General features: G+C 35.0%; 3 protein-coding genes across 3 annotated transcripts; 2 read left to right on the top strand and 1 right to left on the bottom strand.

Annotated features, from left to right (window-relative positions):
- Nucleotides 1-4,785: 4,785 nt before the first annotated feature.
- On the top strand, nt 4,786-4,968 carry HELRODRAFT_153366 (hypothetical protein; the record flags this gene model as incomplete). The annotated part of the gene is made up of 1 exon (XM_009025678.1): nt 4,786-4,968. A coding segment is annotated over one exon (183 nt), but the record flags the coding sequence as incomplete, so codon positions are not given.
- Nucleotides 4,969-11,008: 6,040 nt separating this feature from the next.
- Nucleotides 11,009-13,998, bottom strand: HELRODRAFT_177479 (hypothetical protein; the record flags this gene model as incomplete). Its single annotated transcript, XM_009025677.1, has 4 exons — nt 11,009-11,053; nt 11,367-11,618; nt 11,720-12,454; nt 13,966-13,998. 4 exons carry the CDS (start codon nt 13,996-13,998, stop codon nt 11,009-11,011), a joined length of 1,065 nt encoding a protein of 354 aa, XP_009023925.1.
- An 8,481-nt stretch (nt 13,999-22,479) lies between these two features.
- HELRODRAFT_85022 (hypothetical protein) lies at nt 22,480-22,836 on the top strand (the record flags this gene model as incomplete). Its single annotated transcript, XM_009025642.1, has 1 exon — nt 22,480-22,836. The coding sequence occupies one exon, from the start codon at nt 22,480-22,482 to the stop codon at nt 22,834-22,836; it is 357 nt and encodes a 118-aa protein (XP_009023890.1).

The raw sequence follows: 22,836 nt of genomic DNA, 5'->3' as shown, positions 1-22,836 counted from the left end.
AAAACAATACCATAGTTTTTAGTATGAAAGATGATTCCTCATACGATGATGACAAAAACTCAATTCTCAAAATATTTCAGCATCTTTCAAACAATGTCATAAATAGCGTCAATGCTTTTAAAATGAGAAGAATTGGGAAGAGGTACGAGAAGGTCGCTCGCCCCATATTGATTTCTTTTCGTGAATTGGATACCAAAAATTTGGTAATGAAAAATTTAGAATGAAAACACTTGGCCCGAGTTTTAGAGGGTTGCAATACGGCATGACTTAACCCCTGAACAGCGAAACAATTTAAACGCTTTGTTAACTGAGGCTAAAAAGAGAGAAAACGAGGACAAACAGGGTTTTTTTACACAGGGTAAGGGGAAAAATATGTCAGTGGCGAATTGTTCGCTTCAAAAACCAAGAGACGGTTTGAAGGTCAATGATGGAGTTAAATCAACTAAAGCACTGAAACTAGGTTTGCTAAATATACGTTCAATTCTTTCTAAATTCAACATCATATATAACATTTTAAATGATGGTCTTGACATTTTTGTAGTAACTAAAACCTGGCATGGTCGCTCACAAGACATTTCTGTGAAACTAGCCATGCCACCAGGTTATGTCATTGTTGACTTTTTAAGACATGACGATCCGTATCATGGGGGCATAATAATATTTTTTCGCCATTATTTCAGGCATGAGAACATATGTTTGCCAGCGTTACATACATTTTGGCAATCAAAATATACCTAAATTTAATTAACATAGTTTTTGTATCCATCTACCAACCTGGCTCACAGTCAGTTTTGGCTTTGTTTTTTAAAGAATTGGTTTCAGTTTTGGAACACATATCAACATTGACTGATCATATGATCATTATGGGCGACTTAAACATTCACGTCAAAAAACATAAAGACCCACACACAACTTCACTGATTGAAGTTTTCGATTTATTTAATATGTCAAACATAATTTAAGAACTCACTCATTTAATGGGCGGAACGATAGATTTAATTGTCCATTCTGATAACTTACACATTACTGACTGCATAGTTTACCCCAGTGGCATTTTTTCAGACCACAGTTTTATTTGTGGTGGTCTACCCATTTGCCACTCACCTCCTGCCATGACCAAAAAGCTGGTTCGTTCTTGGTCACGCGTTGATGACAATGTATTTTTGTCACTAATTGAACGGTGTTTCAGAAATAAGGTTTTCGACTTTACATCAGTGGATGAAGCTGTCGATATTTTTAATGTCGAAATATTGTATATATTTGACAATGTTGCACCATTGCGTGCGGTAGAATCAAGACATAACTCGACTACGCCATGGTTTGATGCTGAATGTCGTTAAAGCAAGCAGCAGTGTAGAAAAATTGAACGCGTTTTAGAGCTAATAGGGGTCACGTAGTCAGTAAGCTGTGGGTCAGAGCTATCAAAGTCAAAAACAATCTTTTTTCTTGTAAACGCAGGTCATATTGAAATAATATGATTAACAATAGTAATAAAGACCCGCGAAAAATTTGGCAATCGCTTAACAAAATTTTGCTCACTAAATCGCGTAAATTCTTGTCCTCTCAAAATACCGGTCTTAATTCAAACAGTTTCTTGAACTTTTTTTAACAAAAAAATAGAAGGCATTAAAAGTTTTACACTGGGGTTTGGTGACCCTAGTTTCTCAGTATTGAACGCACATTTTAAAAAAATATTGATTTGTTTATACCATTTTCAACATTTTTAATTAATTTCTGTTTGGCAAGCGGCAACTTCCCCTCTAAATATAATATAAAATTAATAATGATTTGGAGGAGAAAATACATAACATTATTATATATCCAAGGCCGTATTTAGGGGGTGATTTACGGGTTCAAACCCCCCCCCCCCGAAATTACGAAAATTATGAAAATGAAGTAAAAACTACGTGTGTGAATGTGATTTAAAAATATTTATATTTAATAAAGTTTTTGTATATGCTTATAATTTCCATTATTTATATAAAATCAATCACATGCGTTTTATAGAGTTCAAATCCATTTCCAATGACACAAATAAACAAATCACACGATCATTACGAATGTTTATGCACTTAATCCGTCAACATAAGTAGGTTTCCCGAACTATGAATCGAACTCACGACTTTCACAGGACGAGACGATGTTTTATACCAAAGATATTCTATAAAGAAGTTATTAAATATAATTTTTTATACTTAATTAAAAATTAATTAATTAATTAATTAATTATACTTATATTTAAAAAAAAGCGCGGTTTCCTTCCATTTTAATATTAGGTAAGGTACTCAAACAAATTAAAGCTATAAAATATTTTTAATTAATTTAAAGAAAAAGAATGTTTAAGCAAAGTAGTTTGATGAAATTTTTTAAGAACAATAATAAAAATATTGACGATAATATTAGTTTTTGTGGCAATGAAAAGGAAGAAAATCGTAAAAGAAAACAATTAAGTTAGTTAGTTCAGTTATGGAGTAGTAAATCTTTTTCTTTTATTATGTAATTAGTTTCTCTAATAAATTTAATATAAATACAAGTATTTAGTTTTGAAATGAACAACTTTTACGCTATATTAAACATTTTTTAACAATTAATTTAATGCATTTTTTTCATAAATGAACATTTTAGATATTAAAACGTAATCAAAACTGAAAACAGGTGCAAATGTAGATGAAGCAGTTTTGGATGATCCCCAGCCTTCAGGTTCAGTTCAAACTGCAACCAATCTCCATGATATAGGTAATTATGTAGGAAATTCAATGACGGATCAAGAAAAAGAAATTGTGTTGAAGTCATTGTGGACGCCTCCTAAAACCTACCAATTTCCTGTTGAGCCTAAACGGCGTCTTAAATTTCAAATATGTTGGCTTGAACGATTTTCCTGGCATTCATACTCTGACAAAAAAGTGGGAGCGTTTTGTAAATTTTGTGTTATATTTAGTAGGGAACATGTGGGAAAAGGTGCTAACCAAAGAGTTGGGTTTTTTGTAAAAGTATCTTTTAATAGGGGGAAAGATGCCATTGAACAGTTTGAAGCACATGCAAACATTGAATACCACAAAACATCAGTGATAATGGCTGAAAACTTTTTTTCCGTGGTTGAAGGGAGACAAAAATCTGTAACCAAATTAATCGATTCAGAAATCTTGAGAAAAGCCCAAGAAAATCGTGCAAAATTTATTCCTATTATTGAAACAATAATATTTTGTGGTCGTCAAGAAATTGCACTAAGAGATTCGAAAGAAGTCGGTCCAGTCTTACACAACAATGTCAATGTTAATGATGGAAATTTCAGGGCTTTGTTGAGATTTTGTGTTTCATCCGGGGATATTATTCTTGGAAATCATCTAAACTCAAGTGCTGGAAACGCTTTGTATACTAGCCCGGCTATACAGAACTCGATTATACATAACTGTGAACTAATTCAAGAACAATAAGTAAAAAAGATAAATTCGGCCTGCTCATTTAACCTCCTTGCCGATGAAACAACCGATGTAGCTAATAATGAGCAAATAACAATTTGTTATCGCTATTTTGATAACAGCGTATTAAAAGAGGATTTTTTCGAATTTGTTATAGTTAACGATTTAACCAGGACGAGGTTTGGCAGCCACCTTGATAGAGAGATTAATGGCATGCGGCATTAACCAACAATTTTTAATAGGTATGAATTTATTTATTTATTTTCTAAACAATTGAATCATAATTCAATATTGTTTTATCAACAACTTCATTCTCACCAGGTCAAGGCTATGATGGAGCTGCAGCAATGAGTGGAATTTTGAATGGCGTTCGGACTGCTATACAGGAACAGTATCCTCTGGCTGTGTATGTACACTGCTCAGCTCATTCTCTTAATCTAGCTCTTTCAAAATCTTGTAATGTCCCAACAATAAGAAATAATTTGAGAACAATAAAAGAAGAGATTGTATTTTTCAACTCATCACTCATCATACACAGATTTTGAAGAACAAAATTTTCGAAGATCTACCTTTAATCAAACAAAAGAAATTAATAACTATGTGTGAAACACGATGGGTTGAAAGACATGAGTCTGTGATGACATTCAAACAACTATATGTAGCTATAGTTCACGCTTTGGAAGAAATGGAATTATCGTCTACTCGTGAAACGTCAACAACAGCACATCAGTTATTATGTACCGTTACGAAAGGTTCGTTTGTGCTAGCAATGAATGTTGCAAATGAGATATTTTCCTATACTGTATCTCTTTCTAAAACGTTGCAAAAAGTGGATTGTGATTTAGCTGAATGCTGTGCCGCTGTAAAGTTAGTACTTGACAAATTTCATGAAATGCGTTTGAATGCAGAAGAAAATTTTAAAAGTTTGTTCTTGGTTTCCCAAGAAATGCTTCACTCTGTAAATGGCGAAGTCATTACTTTACAAAGGGTAACATCAATACAAACTACTCGTGACAATACTCCAGCAAAAACCCTTGAAGAATATTATAAACGAGTGATGTTTTCATCTTTTTTAGATCATATCTGCACACAACTAGAAGAAAGATTTATCACCCATGCTGATCTGATATCTTCTTTACAAGTGTTCTTCCCTAATAAATGTTTAAATTCAAAAAAACAATGTGCTACAGAAGAAAGAAATTGCAATCATGAAATATGTCAAAAAATGTAGAAACTTTTATAGCTCAATACTGCCTGATGCAGATGTCTTAGCATCTGAATTTTTATTATGGCAAAAAAATGGGAAAATTCAGAAATCGTAGACAAACCATCAACAGCAATTGAATCTTTTTTAGCCTGTAATGACGATTTTTTTCCTAACGTGAAAACACTATTACGCATATTAGCAACACTACCAGTTTCAACCGCAACTGCAGAAAGATCATTTTCTTCAATGAAAAGAATCAAATCTTATTTAAGGAACTCAACAAGTGCAAAAAGATTAAATGGGCTCGCTCCACTGAGCATTCACAAAGAAATCACGGTTAACCCTCAAGAAGTTTTGGACAAATTTTCAAAAAGTGGCCGTCGTTGCAATATTGTATTGTGATGAGTTTTTATAATTGACAGTAATATACAGTAGTTATTAATTATTTTCTTTTCCTTTATTTTATTGAACATTTTCATTTGTAAATTTGAATAAAAATTAAAATAAACGTGATTTAAATCAAAATTTTTAAATCCCCCCCTGAACACAATTTCTAAATACGGCCTTGATATATCGGCTGGAGGAATGTAAAGACAATGATAAGGTTATTTGCAACAGCCAAAATAGAAAGCAGATTTTAGAGATATGTTCTCAATTATCTGATGACTACATTAAAGAGAGCAGCATAAGGTCTATTTTTAGACTGGGTGTAAGATGTGATAGGGTTAGACCAGTCATGGTTAAATTTTACGACAAAAGAGATAGAAATATTGTCATGGAAAACCTTAAGAAAATTAAAAAATTGAGCAATAGTTTGAAGTGCATTGGAGTTAATTATGACCTAAACAGAAAGCAGCGGAAGGAAAGGAAAGAGTTGGCCATAGAAGCTAAAAAGTTGCAAGTTGTAAGGGGAAATTCCAGTTTCGGGTAAAGGAAACTCCTACAACTATGAGAGTTGTAAAAACAAAAATTATTTGAGTCTGATAGGTGTTGATGTTAATATTTATTATTCAAATGTGGATTGTATCACAAACAAAATAAATGAAATTAAATTTTGGTTGAATGGTTGTAATAATTTGAGTGATATTATTGTTTTTACTGAGACAAGTTATTCAGAAAATGAATTTTATTTAAAAGGTTACAAACTTTACACAGCAAATTTCATGAAAGCAAGTTATAGGAGAATTTTCTGCTACCATAAGACTGAAATAAAATCACATATGGTGGATTTGGGTATTGACTTTAAAGAATTTTTATGCATCTAGTTTTATTGACTTTTTAACTATTTTCACATTCTTGTTATTTATAGAAGTCCTAATTCAATTAAATCTAATAATGATAGATTTTCCTCACCAGCTTTGTGTTTTGATGCGGATCCACGTACCAGAGGGCATCGCTATAGAATACATGTTTAAAAGTTCCATACAAATACAAGAAAGTATTCGTTTTCTAACAATTTTCTAAAAAATCTCTATTTGGAACAATTTACCAACATGCGTTGTTGAATCAGATACTCTTTCCAACTTCACGAAGAATTTTGACTTATATATGGCCAACAAAGATTTTCTCTATGATCATAAAATTGACATTGTTGTTTGATTGCCTTTTGTTGTCTTTTAATGCTATTTTGATATGGGCATATATAATTTACGTTTAAGCCCATTATTTATTTATATTTATAAACATGCGGTCGTTACTTCACTTTTGAAAAAAGTCAAATAGTGACATTTTAAGTAATTACCGACCGGTTTTCAACTTGACATTTATCTCAAAGATCATTGTAAAAATTGTACTGGGTCAGCTCCTTAATTACCTGAGAACAAATAATTTGCTGCCTAAAAATCAATCTGATTACAGACAGTACCACTCGGCTGAGACTGCTCTGTTACAGATCACGTCGGAATTTTTTAGGGCGTCTGATACTAAACATGTTTACACACTGACTGTTCTTGACGTGAGCGCAGCCTTTGACTGTGTTGATCATGCAACTCTTTGTCATAGACTAACATTAAGCTATGGCATTTCTGGTTGTGTATTAGATTGGTTGGGATCATACCTGTCTGATCGATCACAGCAGATTTTTTGGACGGTGCCATGTCAAAAACTAGTCGAGTCACAGCAGAGGTTCCGCAGGGTTCCGTCCTGGGACCACTGCTGTTTACATTGTACACGACGGACGTTCTAAATATTATTAATGATTTCAATTTTAAAGGTTTTGCTTATGCCGACGACATACAAGTGGTTGCTAGTTGTCCTGTCAGTGCCATTAATGATTTAACAGGGCGACTTGGTAAATTTCTGTCACGGTTCGAGGTTATGTGCTATATGATTATTAGCCGGACGGAATGCGCTTCAGAAATGCGCGTGACATTGTCTTTCATCCATAGATACATGGATGGCACATTAAAATGAATAAGTGTAAAACAGTTTTTGCCGACCGGTACGTGGCAGCTGTTGTCGCAGGTGGCTGTTGATTCAATACAGATTGATAATACAAATATCGAATATAGTAAAAATGCTATTGTCCTAGGTTTCACATTTGACAAAAAATGGTCAAAGCGTGAACATATTAAAAAAGTTTCTGCAGCATGTTTTCTCAAATCTCGCGCTTTAGAGCAGTTAGAAAATGCTTAAATAGAACAGCATGTTTGATGGTGATGCACGCTTTTATGCACTCTCGTCTAGACTATTGCAATAGTCTGTTATATGGTGTCGCCGATAAAGACATTGCAATGATGCAGTCCATTCAAAATAGGGCTACCAAGTTTGTTGTTGATGGTCGCAAGTTTGACCATGTTAGCCCGATATTGGAAACTTTGCATTGGCTACCTGTCTGCAAAAATTGACTAATAAAATTTTCGTTTTAATGTTTGAATGTTTAAACAACGCGGCCCACAAGATCTAATTGATAAATGCACACCAATAGACGTAACATCACAAGAACACAAACTTCGTTCAAAGGTTTCTAACATTTTAACAGTGCCATTAACTAGGCTTAAGACAGTGTCAAGAGATTTTTCTGTGTGGACCGTTGATTTGGGACGGTCTTCCTAAAGGTTTTCGTGTATCCGACTTATCTTTAAGTCAATTTGAGATAGATCTTAAAACTTACTTGTTCTAGGTTAAATAAATCGTTATAAGACAGAGCTCCTGTGAGAATAGCCCCAATTTTATAACGGGCGCTCTATAAATTTCTTAATAATAATAATTATATTGCTTTTTTCTCTTGTTGGGGACACAAGAACGTTCAGCTCGCGCCCTTTAATAATTAACTATTATTATTGTTATAATACTCGCTGTCGTAACCGATTTACGATGCGACAGGTTCAAATCTTCGATTGAATAAAATACTCCAAACAGTTATTAGTAATTAAACTTTATTTACAGAAGAAATCAACTAATCAATTATTTCTAGCAAATTCAAATTAACACAACAATTAACTTTTAAATTGTTCAAAATCTATCGCTATTTATTTATTTGAACAAAGCACGGGCTATTGCCCATTACCGAATTTAGAGGGAAAAAAATACATAGTATTATACATGCATACCACGATACATTCGTACAATTGCTTCACAAGTATAATCACGAAGATACTGCATTATACCATGGCAGAATGAAAATAATTTCCAAAAACATAAATTAACAACGTCAACAAAACAAATCAAATATCGCTTTAAATAATTCACCGAATCGCTATTCACAAAATTACAGTGTCACGAATTTACAAAATTACGAATTTCACTAATCGCTAATCTTCTTGCGACGTGCACTCATATAATCTTCACAAGCGTCATTTCTAGTTTCTTCTAGATGGTCCGATTCTAGAATGTTCTAGTGCGTTCGGTAGAACGGTTATAACATTACCCCCTTCTTAGTTCTGTTCGTCCCGAACAGCTTTCGTTCCGGTGTCCGCATGGTACGGAGCCAGTCTATCCAAATGAACGATCTTCATTCTTGCTCTCGGCTTCCGATATTCCTGAATACGGTAGACGACGTCATTCAAGCGGGTGATGACTTGATAAGGTCCTTCCCACCCTCGCTGGAGCTTTGGAGAACGTCCTTTCTTTCGCTGTGGGTTGTACAGCCAAACTAACTCGTCGACAGCAAAACCGCCACTGCTTCCTTTCAAGTCGTATCTGGTTTTGGCCGCCTCCGTGTTTTTCATAATTTTAAGGCGTACGTAACGGTGGATATGGTTTAATCGCTGTCGAAGATTATCCACGTATTCTGTTAATGGTTGGTGTGGTCCAGGTGGTACGCCATATTTCACATCAGCTGGAGTTCTTAACGTAGTCCCAAACAGAACTTTTGATGGCGTTTCTCCAGTAGTTGTGTGGATAGCACTCCGGTATGCCATAAGAAACAATGGTATATGACGATCCCAATCCCGTTGATTTTCGTCGACTACTTTAGCCAGATGTTCAATCAGGGTTTGGTTAAATCATTCCACCATACCGTCAGACTGTGGGTGAAGAGGTGTCGTTCGAGTTTTGTTTATACCCAGCAGCTTGCACATTTCACCAAACAGTTGTGACTCAAAATTTTAACCTTGATATGAGTGGAGTTCCAATGGGACACCATATCGACTAATCCAATTGAGTACAATTTCCTCAGCAACGGTACATGCTTCTTGGTTGGGTATTGGAAACACCTCAGGCCATTTGCTGAAATAGTCCGCTACAACCAGAATGTAACGGTTTCCATAATCTGATACCGGAAAGGGTCCAACAATATCTATAGCAATCCGTTCAAAGGGGATACCAACATTGTAGATTTGCATTACTCCTTTTAGCCTTCTTTTGGGTACTTTGACTGAAGCGCATGTGTTATATTTTTGACACCAGCTCTCTACATCTTCTCTAACGTGAAGCCAGTAGAATCCTTCTCGTATTTTTTCAAGGGTCTTGTTCACTCCTAAATGTCCCCCAGAAGGGCCGCCATGCATTTCATCAAGGATTTCGGTCGTTCTAGTTCTTGGTATTACAACTTGCATGCGGTGTTTTGATCCATCGGCTGATTCCCATTTTCGTTTCAGCAAATCCCCTTCCAAATACAATGAGTCCCACTGAGCCCAATAATCCTTTAACACGGCACTATATTCTGAGATGCTTTGCCAGTCTCTGCTATAATACGCTAGCACCTTTTCTTCTCCGTCTATATGCTGTGACAAAACGGCTCCGGTTCCGTTGTTACTTGCATCAGTATCTAACACAAACGTCTTGCCACGAACTGGATATGCTAGCAAAGGAACATCACATAGTTCAACTTTTAACTTTTCAAATGCTGAGTCGCATAGGGAATTCCAGTTGCAAACTCGGTCCTTCTCGGTAAATTGGTGGAGAGGTCTGGCAACTTTTCCAAAATCCTTTACAAAACGTCGATAGTACGTTGCCAATCCCAGAAAACTGCGCAATTCATTTTTATCCTTTGGAGTTGGCCAGTCATTCACAATTTCTATCTTGCTGGGATCGGTTCGAACTCCATCTGAAGATACCACATGTCTCAAATAGTTAACTTCTTTAGAAAATAACCTGCACTTTTTAACGTTCAGCTTTAAATTTGCCACCCGAAGTCTTGTGAAAATCTCCCGTAAGTTTTTGACGTGTTGATCAAATGTTATTCCTAGAACAATTATGTCGTCTAAATAGACAAGACAGGTTTTCCAGTTAAGACCTTGCAATACACATTCTATCAGTCGCTCGAATGTAGGTGGAGCATTGCACAATCCAAATGGCATGACGGTGAATTGCCACAACCCCGATCCGATAGAAAACGCTGTCTTTTCGCGATCGTTCTTGTCGATTTCTACTAGCCAATATCCGCTTTTCAAATCAAGCGTAGAGAACCAACTTGAGCCAGATAGGGTGTCCATGATGTCATCAATCCTCGGTAACGGATAGCTGTCCTTTTTAGTCACATCATTTAACTTCCTATAATCAACGCAAAAAAGGGTAGTGCCGTCCTTCTTCTTTACCAAAACAACTGGCGAAATCCAGGGACTTGATGACGGTTCGATGACGCCTTGATTCTGCATTGTCGTTATCATTTCGTTTACTTCTGTTTGTTTTGCTAGAGGAAAACGTCGTGGTACTTGTCGGATCGGTTTCGAATCCTGAGTATCAATTCGGTGAGTTACCAGAGCTGTCGACACCTATTATGCATTCGTCGATGATATCCGCGACTAAGAATGAACTTTCGAATAACAAGTCGCCTAGCTGAACAGTACGGAGAATCTTTTCATAGACTGGTGCTGTTCCTCCGGTAGCTGTTCGAAGGATGTATTTGTTAGAAGTCTCTTTCTTCAGATTGGGTACCAAATCAGATCTTAAAATCAATTTTGTTGCTCTGGTGTCGACTGTAATTACGCATTCTCGTTAATCAACTTTTCTGTTCAGCCATAGGTCTTTTCGATTTCGATGTAGTCTGGAAACGTTAATTACGGTACTGGGGGCGTCAATTCTACTAGCCAACCTCTGCTCCACAAAGTTGGCTCTTATTAGTTTTCCGCCTCTTCGTTAGAAGGGGCCGATCGTGATACAGGAGCATCTTCTCTTCTTTTGCGCCATCTTGTCGCGCAATTTCGGCAGTAGTTATCTTTTAGGCGGTGTTTACAATCACGACGTAGATGGCCTTTTTCACCACAAATCCAGCATTGGGGTACACCATGCTGTTGGGGTTCGCGTTTCACAACCACCTTCTGGCAAGAGCATTCTTCATGTACTTAGCGTAGACGTACGTCACTTTTTGATGCTTGCTTTGCCGATTCAAAAGTGAGACTGTGCGCAACAGCATCCTTGAGTTTTCGTTTATCTGACAAGAGAAGGGATTGCTTGAGTTCCGAATCACGAAGGGCTTTGATAAACGTATCCAGGGCAGTTTCGTCTCTATGCTCGGGGTCTGATGTCGGATACGACAGCAATGTCAACCGTTCGATATTTTGTGCCAGCTGCTGAATGGATTCACCAGATCGTTGCGTTCTGTTTCTAAGCTGAGACCGATAAATCTGTTTCATGTGTTCTTCACCATAACGTAAATCCAACGCGCTAACCAGAACTTCATAGTTGAAGTGGTTCTCCGCCGAAGAAGAACCTCTGCTGCTGAACCTCGCAGGGCCAGTATCAGTGCTGTTGCTCGTTCTTTTCCGTTCCAACAGTTACTAGTTGCCGCTGCTTCGAACTGGGTTTTATAAACGTTCCAGGACATCTCTACGTCAAATGCTGGTACCTTCAAAGTTCTTCCGGATGCGTGATCTAACGGCATGGCCATTTTTTTGGATTGCTCCAATTCTCGCTTCAATTTGTCTATCTTGTGATCTACCTCAACGGTCTGACGATCAAGTTTCTGCTCGATCATTTCTATTCTTGTTGACTGTTCTTCAATCTGTTCTGCCACTTCCAATTTTACGTGTTTTAGCTGGTCCTTGATCTGTTTTAACTCCTCTGTCTGTCGTTCAGACTCTCCCTTGATCTGTTGTTTTAACTCTTCTGTCTGTCGTTCGGACTGTCGTTCGGACTGTTCTTTGATCTGTTTTAACTCCTCTGTCTGTCGTTCGGACTGTTCTTTGATCTGTTTTAACTCCTCTGTCTGTCGTTCGGACTGTTCCTTGATTTGTTGTTTTATTTCAGTTGACATACTAACCAGAAGTTCCATCATTTTAGCGGTTGTAAACGTGCCTGTACTAATTTCATTGTCTTCGTCAGCACCATCAAACTTGAATTCGTCTGGGTTCTTACCTTCGTCAATGAGAGCTTCTCTCAGTCGTGCTACTAGTACTTCTTTGTTGCTACTTGTGACAAGGCTTCGTTTCTGTAGTTCTTCTCGTAGCTGAACTACGTACGTTCAAACCACACAGTTTTGACATCGTGTTCTTTTTCTATGAGTAGTAATTCGCTGGTCGAAGATCCCACTTCTGACACCAATGTTATAATACTCGCTGTCGTAACCGATTTACGATGCGACGGGTTCAAATCTTCGATTGAATAAAATACTCCAAACAGTTATTAGTTATTAAATTTTATTTACAGAAGAAATCAACTAATCGTTTATTTCTAGCAAATTCAAATTAACACAACAATTGACTTTTAAATTGTTCAAAATCTATCGCTATGACAACGTCAACAAAACAAATCAAATATCGCTTTAAATAATTCACCGAATCGCTATTCACAAAATCACAGAGTCACGAATTTACAAAATCACGAATTTCACTAATCGCTAATCTTCTTGCGACGTGCGCTTATATACTCTTCGCAAGCGTCGTTTCTATATTCTTTTAGATGGTCCGATTCTAGCATATTCTAGAATGTTCTAGTGCGTTCGGTAGCACGGTTATAACTATTATTATTATTATTATTATTATTATTATTATTATTATTATTATTATTACTATAATTATTTTACGTTGGAAAAGACAAAAGTCAAAATCAGAAATTATTTAAAGTCAAGCAGCATCGATGAAACTGTTGGTCTATGGCGCAAAACAGCAACTAATTTCGAAAAAGTTGATAGAATGCTGGCGGAGTCAGGTTCGGTGAAACAGTCACTCAAATTGCTGGAAGAGACAAGAATTGCATCCAGCCTCGACCATGTGTTTAATATCCAATGCCAAGGTTTGTTAATTAAAGCAATAAATGAGCACATTTCTCCATCACAAACGTCGCGTTGGTCAAAGATAGTCGAAGGATTACCGGGAGTGCTCTATAAGGTTACTAGAAAATATTTAATACAACTCCCCACTAATGCAAACTTATTTAAATGGGGTAAGTCAACAACATTTCTATGTCCACTATGCAGTTATCGCCAAACAAATAAACATGTTGTTTCGAACCGTGATTCCACAGCGGCTCTCGCAAGGTACACGGACAGGCATAACAAACTGCTGTCGTTGATTGTCAACTGGTTAAAGATTTTTGCACCATTAGACTGTTGCATATTTGCCGATCTTAATGCAGAAAGTGTGCGTCCAATGTCACAGTTGTTCGACAAGTTGCGGCCAGACATTGCCATTCTCCAAAAAAGCAAAATCGAAATTTTAGAGCTCACAATTTGCCACGAAACCAACCTAGCTTCCTCACGTGAATACAAACGCCAGAAATATAAAAACTTGAAATTTAACTTAAATTCAGTCTACAATAACTGTTCGATAATTATTAACTCATTTGAAATATCATCTGTGGGTTTTTATAACAATTTTAATCTAACTTTGTTTAAAATTTTATGGCCGAAATCTTTAAATGAAAATTGATTAACGCGGTAATTAGCTCGTCACATAACACATATTGTGACAGAAATACTACTTAACCGATTTTAAATACATCTTTTTTACTCTCAAGCACTTGTTGATCAAAGAGCATGAGAGGATCGTACATTATATTTTATTTATTTACACTCTAATATATAATTAATAATTTTTGATTAATTCCATTTGGATTTTGTTTTTTTCGGTAAATAAAAGAATGTTCCCATTATTATTATTATAAAGTTCATCTAAAATAAGTCTGTCCAGAAGTCAAAAATCCACGTAGAGAGAAGTAATAAGTTAGAGGAGTCGGTTATAACAATATTTTAAAAACAAGAAATGAAAATATTTATATAATTAATACAAATTTATTTGAAAACTGCTAATGGCAAAATGGGTATCATTTTTAACAAAACTTATTACAAACATTCAATAACCATAAGTTTAACAAAATTAATTCCGCCTCCCAGTCCGACACCCAGCGGATTTAGGTTCCTGTTCCGAGCCAGGATAAAAGAAGAGGGTTAACAAGAACATGCTGACTTGACGTAAAAACCGCTAAACAAAACGACGGTAGTTTATCATAAGAACTAAACTGGCTCGATTTTCGCCCTGGATAAAAAGGATGGCGTTACAGTTTTACGGACTAGGGATTGCAGAGAAAAGTTTACCAATGAGTCCGGAAATATTGGAATGGTTGGTAGAAATTATGTTGCAGCCGGAACATGGAATGTGGGGGCGTTGTGGCAGACAGGAAGGTATGAAATAATGAAACACATGCTGAAAGATTACAGTTATGACATCATTGGATTGTGGGAAGTATGATGGACTGACCAGGGAAAAATAAATGAAAATGTTTGGTCAGGAGACAAAACCCATGAAAGAGGAGTAGAAATGATGCTATCAGAAAGAGCACAAAGATCCCTAAAAAACTATTGTCCAGAAAAAAACGGGCTAATATATGCAAGTTTCAGGAGAAACGTTAGAGTGATCGTAGCATACTCGCCTGCTACAGACTACAAAAAAAAAATTGAAGTATCATATTTTAAAAAGATTTGGAAAAAATGATAGATGAAACTCCTTAAGACAGTGTTATGTTCTTGGTAAGAAATAACAAAAATAAGAACAGACCTTATTAGAAATATAAAGTCAATACTTAATTCAAATATTAAGTATGTATGCCAGGGACAAATATTGATTCCGATCACTAACTGGTTTTATGTAATTTTCAAACGAAACTCGTCCGAGTGAAGAAAGTAAAACAGGCTTAGCAAACTATATATGGCAATGAAAAAATATCTTGCTTCGAGAAAAAATATAGAAATAAAATTAGAAGAAAAATTGGAAAAATTTAAAAAAATAGAACTGAATGAAAAATGCAAAGAAATAACCAGGAGATTGGCCAAGATAGCAGAAAATTTTAAAAAAATAGTCACGCAAGGAGTCCATGGATAAGTAATGAAACGCTTTGTTTGGTGGATGAATGAAAAAAGATCAAAGATAAGATCTCGCAAGAATACAAAAATCTGAATAAAAAAATTAAGAAAAATGCAAAAGCAGACAAAAATATTTGAATTGAAAAGTAATGCAAAAAAATAGATAGCAACTTTAATGGAGGAAAAGTCAAAACTGATGAAACAATTTAAAAAAAGATTTACGTCAACGATAAGAGCAGTAAACGTTTCGAACGGCAAACTGCTTCTAGTTGAAGAAGAAAAACGATAAAATAATAAAGTTTAAAGTGAATGACAAAAGCGATAAAGATGTTAAAAAACAATAAAAGCTTGCAAAATATATTGTATACCAGCTAAAATAATTAAAGCTGTCGGTTCGAAGATCGCTGACAAAATGTGGAGAAATATGCTTAAATAGTAGAGGAGAGTAGAGTGCAAAGCACAAAATACAAAATACAAAAAGAAGAATGCAAAGTTGCACCACAAAAGTAGAGTACAAAGTTGCAGCACAAACATGGTGCAAAGTTGCAGCTCAAAATAAGACTAAAATTTCATCTTAAACAGTAGAGCACAAAGTTACAGCACAAATAGTAGGATACAAAGGTACAAAATTGCAGTACAAACAGAAGATTGCAAAATTGTAGCTCAAACACTAGGGTGCAAAGTTGCACCACAGTGCACACAGCTGAAGGCAATATTGCAATACATGCAACGGTAATTGTTTATGGCAAATATTACCTAATGATATAACTGGAGTCAACAATTTTTGCCAATGCATTAAACTGATGATATTGCAGCAGTGCTACATTCTTGACTCCCATAGTCTCAATAATAGATCCTAGGTTTGATTCTGATTTAAGGTCAGGATTGAGATGCAGTACATTTATGAATGGAAGCAGATATATCTACAACTGAAAATATATAGCCAAATATATTTATATTTTTTTTAACTCTGACTACAATCTTAAAAAAACTATGCCAAGAAATAATTGAATGTATGTTAGAAAACAAGGTTAGCAAAACCTTACTTGAATAGTAAATATAAATTTTGTTTAAAAATTGAAAATTTTTGAATAATTAAAATGATTAAAAGTAAAGTAGTAAAATAAGGATAGTAAAACTAAAAATACGTTTTTATACAATGGTTAAACTGCAATAGCACGTTAAATATTTTAAATAAATTCAATTATTTATTACTTTTTGTTTAAAAAAAGATCCATCAAATGATAATCCTCATCGTCATTCATCTCTGATTCTTCCATCTGACTAGATATAGCATATATTGTTGAAAAATTATAAATTAAATAATTATGGAAAATTTCATTTTTTTTACCTCATTGGCATTAAAAGTAATCACATCTATGTGATTTACAATAATCATTAACCCTAGTCATGAGCCTTTTAGTAGGTTGTGATTATGAAAACTGTTGCATTGATTAAATCTTAAATGTCAGTGAATATCAATGGATCTAAAAGCCATGTTGTAAATCCCACCCCTTACCTGGTATTACACTCTAAAAATGGCTCTGGAGCAACAACCTTCTTGTGGTATAAACCGAATGGAGCGATAAACTGGATATCCATCTGACCGTCTCCAGCAAACTGCTGCAACAAACACTTTTTGCCACGATACTCCTGCGTGGAGTTTTCGTCATCGAAAAACACTGGCTAGCCTACTCCGTTTTCTTCTTCTAAGAGCCGGTATCGAGTCAAATCCTAGTCTACAGATCTGGATCTGCATCGTTTGAAACAAAATTATCAACAAAACCGATGCAGAAACTGCTGTACTCAACCGCAACTCAAGTTCAACAACCAATAACAGTAACAAGATATCACCTTAATCTCTTATCACTCTTTACTCTTGTGTTCTCAAAACTTGCTAATCTTTCTTTTAGCCATGGTGTTTTTCCTACCACTTTCAAAACTGCCCAAGTTCTTCCACTCTTAAAAAAATATAATCTTAATCCATCGGACCCCTCAAACTATCGTCCCATCTCAAACTTGTCAACTTTTTCTAAAATTCTTGAACGTTTGGCTTTAAACAGAATCCTTACACAGGTCACCTCTTCTTTAAATTTTACACTTTTCCAGTCTGCCTATCGTCCTGGCTTCTCCACTCCACTGAAACTGTACTTCTCCATTTATATGATAATCTCACTAACATTTGTGGTAACCGGAGCTGTGCTGCTATGATCTGTCTGGACCTACCTGCGGCCTTTGACACGATTAATCATCAAATACTCCTAGAAAGGCTAAAAATGGAGTTTAGCATCGCTGACACAGCTTTGTCCTGGTTCAGTTCATATCTTTCAAACCGCCCCAAATTTATTAAACTTGGCACTCTTCTGTTTTTTGCTTATCTACCGAAGTTCCTCAAGACTCTGTATTAGGACCAAGGCTTTTCATTATTTATAATAGTCCATTATCTGACATCTTTAACAATTATGGCTTATCCTTTCATCAATATGCTGATGCCACAAGTATAGTATCTGAAATCTCCCATCAAAATATCACTTCTCAACTCGATAGACTCGATAGATAACTCTTGTGTCTCATCAATAAAGGATTGGCACTCACTTAATTTCCTTCAACTAAATGTCCAAAAATCTGAAATAATGTCTTTTGGCATACCACAGCAACTCACAAAATGTTCTCCACCCTTTAACGTGACAATTGCTAGATCAAGCCTGTCAGCATCAACAAGTCTTAAACTTCTAGGTATTACTCTTGATCCGTCTCTAACTTTCAAAGCTCACACTTCTGCTCTCATCAAAATATGTAATTACATTATTTGGTCTATTCGCCATATTCGACCTTTTCTCACAGTCGAAATGGCCTCCACACTAGCACGTTGCCTTGTATTATCTCGCCTTGACTACTGCAACTCTCTGTTATATGGCTCTCCAGCGTATCAAATTTCCTCTCTTCAGATCGTTCAAAACAGATTAGCCAAAATTGTTTTATAATGATTTCCGAATTAATTGTGTTACCCAATGAAACCTCAAAAAAATTACTCCTTTAAAATCCCATCAAACTGACAGCATTACCTTTTTTTGATGGATATCGGCTTTTGAAATGCATTGAGCCGGCTCATCTTTTCTGCCTCATGATCCCTTGCATTTGACATTGTTATATACTACCTATTTTTTGTCCCCAGTAATGATGCGCCTCAAAAATGGATCATTTTCGTGACGTTTGAGGAGTGAAACACAGACGTCAACGCAACGACACAAATTTCTCTTCGTGAGGACATAGGGAACCCATATATGGAGCTTCGAAGTTAAACCCAGGCCTTTCAGGTGGTCATAAACATTTGAATTTATCAGCTTCCAGGTGGTCGAAAACAGTTGAATTTATCAGCTTCAACTAGCCCCCAAGAACGTGGTGCATCTTCGACGTCAAAATTATCGGATCGAAATTTTGCGAACCATGTCAGGCACTGGCATATTGTCAACACATCTTCTCCATACACATCGGTTAATTTCTTAATGGCTTGAGCAGCATTTTTGCCTTTTCTATAGTAAAAAAGTAAAATACGAAAATGCTGCTTATTGCTTTCAATATTTTAAAAGGTACCGTCCAAAAACTACTGCTTAAAATCGATTGAACTTATTCACAAACAAGCCTTGCTATATTAGCTGTCAAAACATATAATGACATAGCGACTTAAGTGCGAAGTTAGCTGCGAAAAAATATAATTAAATTCTCTGTCGGGAGAAAACTAAATTACTAAATTTAAAGGTTAAATGGTTAACGCTTGCTTCAGAGGTTTCAACGACAAACACACACATCGTATATGAATACGCGTGAAAACCACGCATCATACACATTGCATATGATAGGCGGGGATTTCTTTGTGTTGGAACTCAATCACTGCAGCAGCAAGACCAGGCACCTTTAACCATTGAGCCATCACGCCTCCCAATGCAATACATTAATATTTCTACTTTTAACTCAACTGTAATGTTAAGTTAAAACTTACCCTAAAATGTTGACTCACCTATGAATTATTTTTTACAAAAAATTACTGTGATTCAGCAATGAAATTTAAAAAATTTTTCAACAAAAACTGAACATTAGAATTCATGGCAAAATCTTATGTCGGTACTGGAAAATTCCATTCAAATGGATTACCAGTTGATTGACAGAAACTGAATGTTAATTTTTCAATCATTTTTATTTGTTATTCATTTCAAAAAAATTTTCAATAAATAAATATTTTAAAAACAGTTTGTCTAAATTATTTTGAAAATAAAATGCTAATCTATTTCATTAATAAAATAAATCATGATCAATCAATCAATCAAATTAATTTTTATAGTCAAAAAATTCATGAAATAATAAAAAAGTGTTTTGGCTTGCAATCATAAATTATAAATTGAGAAAAAAACAAATGAAATAAATTTTGGCAAAATCCTAGAACAGTGCCTGCTACGCGAGAGATAAGTATGAATGAGTGAGTGCACACGATTAAAATTGTGAAAATAGTCTTAGACACATAAATTGTAATCTTAAAAAAAACCTTCTAACCTAATCCTATCACATTTTTATAGAAATTACAACTTAATTGAGTGTAAATGTAAATAATTTGTTTTCAATTCAATTGCAGGCACTGTCCTAGGATTATGCCAATATTTTACAAGACAAGAAAAATTAAAAATTGCGTTTTTAAACATATATTACAACACGAAAAGTGATTGAAAAGGAGACACAAAATGCCAAATGACACAAAATTTACCTAGATTTATTTTTAACTCTTTGTTTACCATTTTTTAATACCCAGTACCAATCTAAGATTTAAAAGTTTAAAAAGGTCAATTACACTCTTTCAAATTTCACAGGATTCAACAGAGCTCACAAACATTGTAAATAAATACATGCTAAACGACGCATCACACACAAAGCATGTGATAGGTGGGGATCTTTTTGTCACATTCGAACCCAGTAACAGCACCAGGCGACATTTACCAATAGAGTGATTAGATTAGAACATCTCGCCACCCTTTCTTTTAGACCACCATGCTGCCCTAGCCAGATTTAGCCAGATTTCATTACAATTTTTATCATTTTGTTATAAAACCATTTTTAACAGCATTAATAAATGATTCATTAAATATTAAATTAAAATCAAATAAACAAACAACACGGCATGATTAACAAACAAATAAACGGTAAAACGTGAGATCGGTACTCCTATGGTATTGTCCATGTTTACAAACTATCGCAATGTACTTTTAATAAATTGACTCCATCCGTGTTGAATTGAAAATAATTTAATTAGGTAAGTTTTTTAAATCATTACTTGTCAAATAGTTGAAATAGTGAACGTTAAATAAAAAAAACGTAAAATATGAGTAAATTTCTGTTTTGATAACAATCAATGGCTTATGGAGTGGTACACAGGGTTAGGGTTAGGGCCTCCCTTTTTAGCAAAATTTTCAATCATTTCACAAATATGGAGTGGTTTCAATCATTTGTGAAATGATTGAAAATTTTGTTAAAAATGGAGGCCCTAACCCTGTTAACCACCCCGGCATAAGCCATTGATATTTGACAAGGAATGATCTAAATTCTAAATTATTATTTTAGTAATGATCTAAATTATTTTCAATTTGATAAATAAATAATCAAGCGCTAGACAATTCAACACGGGCAGAGTCAATTTATTAATAAAAGTACATTGGGATAGTTTGTATTTGTAAACATGGACGATACCATAGGAGTACCGATCTCACGTTTTACCCAAATAAACAATGAAAAATTTAGTTACCCAAGAAAAAAAAAGATGATTTTAAAGATTTTTATTTGTAAAAAAAAACGAGCAATCCTTGAGTTTCAGACCTACCACGTTAAAATTTGTTTACATTTACGATTGTTTACATCACTATCTCCAATAGAAAGTTATAAAAGCGCCTTCTACTAATATGCAGAAAGTTGATTTAGATTAAAATACAAGAATTTTATAATGTTTATTTCGTATTTAAATATGCTAAAATAATAATATATTGAGTTAATAAATAGTAAGCAACTAATAAAATAGGTTTAATTAAATTTTCACAATTTTTTCATAATTTTCTAGTTTTTTAAAGTTTCAAAAAATTAACATGTGTTTCCCATAGATATATATAGTCATATATATAGAATATATCATATATTGGAAGTTTCTTATTATCAATACATATACCATGTGTCAGGAGGGCCGTAATAATTTTATAATCATTGATAATTTCGCCATCTTTTTTGAAAACAACAAACATGTTTCGGGTAAGTCTTAGTCCTCCATGTTTTGTAGGTTTTGTGAGCAATATTAATTCAATTATAAAAATTGCTAAAAATTGCTTGGAGGTTCAAAAATATTTATTAACATAGAAGTTGTCCCAGGATTACTTAGTTACTAATGTTGTTCGTTTTGTGTTACCAGATGTGAATATTTTCAGAAAGACTAGAAATATATCTAGTGAGGCTTTTGGTAACATTGAAAAGTAAGTTTTTTATTTTTACTTATTTTGGTTTGGGCAAAATCTTATGTTGGTATTGGGAAATTCTATTCAAATAGAGTACCAGATTTTTTTTCAATGGTTGTTTGTTGGTTGGTCAGCTGACTGATTGGTTTGATGGTTAGTTGGTTGGCTGGTTGGTTGGTTGATCGGCTGACTGATTGGTTTGATGATTAGTTGGTTGGTTGGTTGACTGGCTGGCTGGTTGATTGGTTGGTCGATTGATTTGTAGATCAGTTCAGGGATGAATAAATGAGCGAATGAAATTTATATGGCAATAATTAATATTAATTGTTTTTTCTTTATAGTCTAGTCTAGACTTGGTCCTGGGCATGACATAAAACTGCATCTACGCTGCCTTGCGTGCTTTTAAGCAAAAGGCTAGGCCTACCGCTTAGTGGACTCCCATCCTGACGACAACTAGTGGTTGTCGTCAGGATGGGTGTCCGGATGTAAAAACTTTTTTCAAATTATTTCAATGCCATCACAAAAAAAAAAATAGCGGTCCCTAGTCCCCAGCAGGCCTTAAGTGGTCAAGGAGTGCCAAGAATCCCTGGGAAGTATGCAATAGCGGAGAGATGTTGCAGAAAAATTCAGAATGGCCCCCCTCTGGTATTTAGACTTGGAACGCTCAATGTTGGATCACTGACTGGCCGCAACATGAAAATCGTAGAAATGCTCGAGCTTAGAAGGATTGACATCTACTACCTTCAGGAGACCCGATGGAAATCGAATGGTGTTTGTCATGTCAACTCAGACAAAGAAAAGTATAAACTATTCTGGAATGGTCAAAAGAAGGCCAAAAATGGTGTTGGAAATTTTGTCAGAGAACTGCTAGCCCAAGAAGTACTGGATATTAAAAAGATTAATTCACGTCTCATGTGGATCAAGCTTCGCCTAGAAAAGCAAACGATGATAATTTTTTCTGCATACGCATCACAGACAGGCAAATCAGAAAAGATGAAAAATGACTTCTGGGCTGCATTCTTTGACATCATCTCAACAATACCAAAATAA

This window comes from Helobdella robusta (genome assembly GCF_000326865.2).
Source record: "Helobdella robusta unplaced genomic scaffold HELROscaffold_43, whole genome shotgun sequence".
In the NCBI taxonomy this organism is placed as follows: Eukaryota; Metazoa; Annelida; class Clitellata; order Rhynchobdellida; family Glossiphoniidae; genus Helobdella; species Helobdella robusta.
This window is presented reverse-complemented; position numbering and strand designations above follow the sequence as displayed.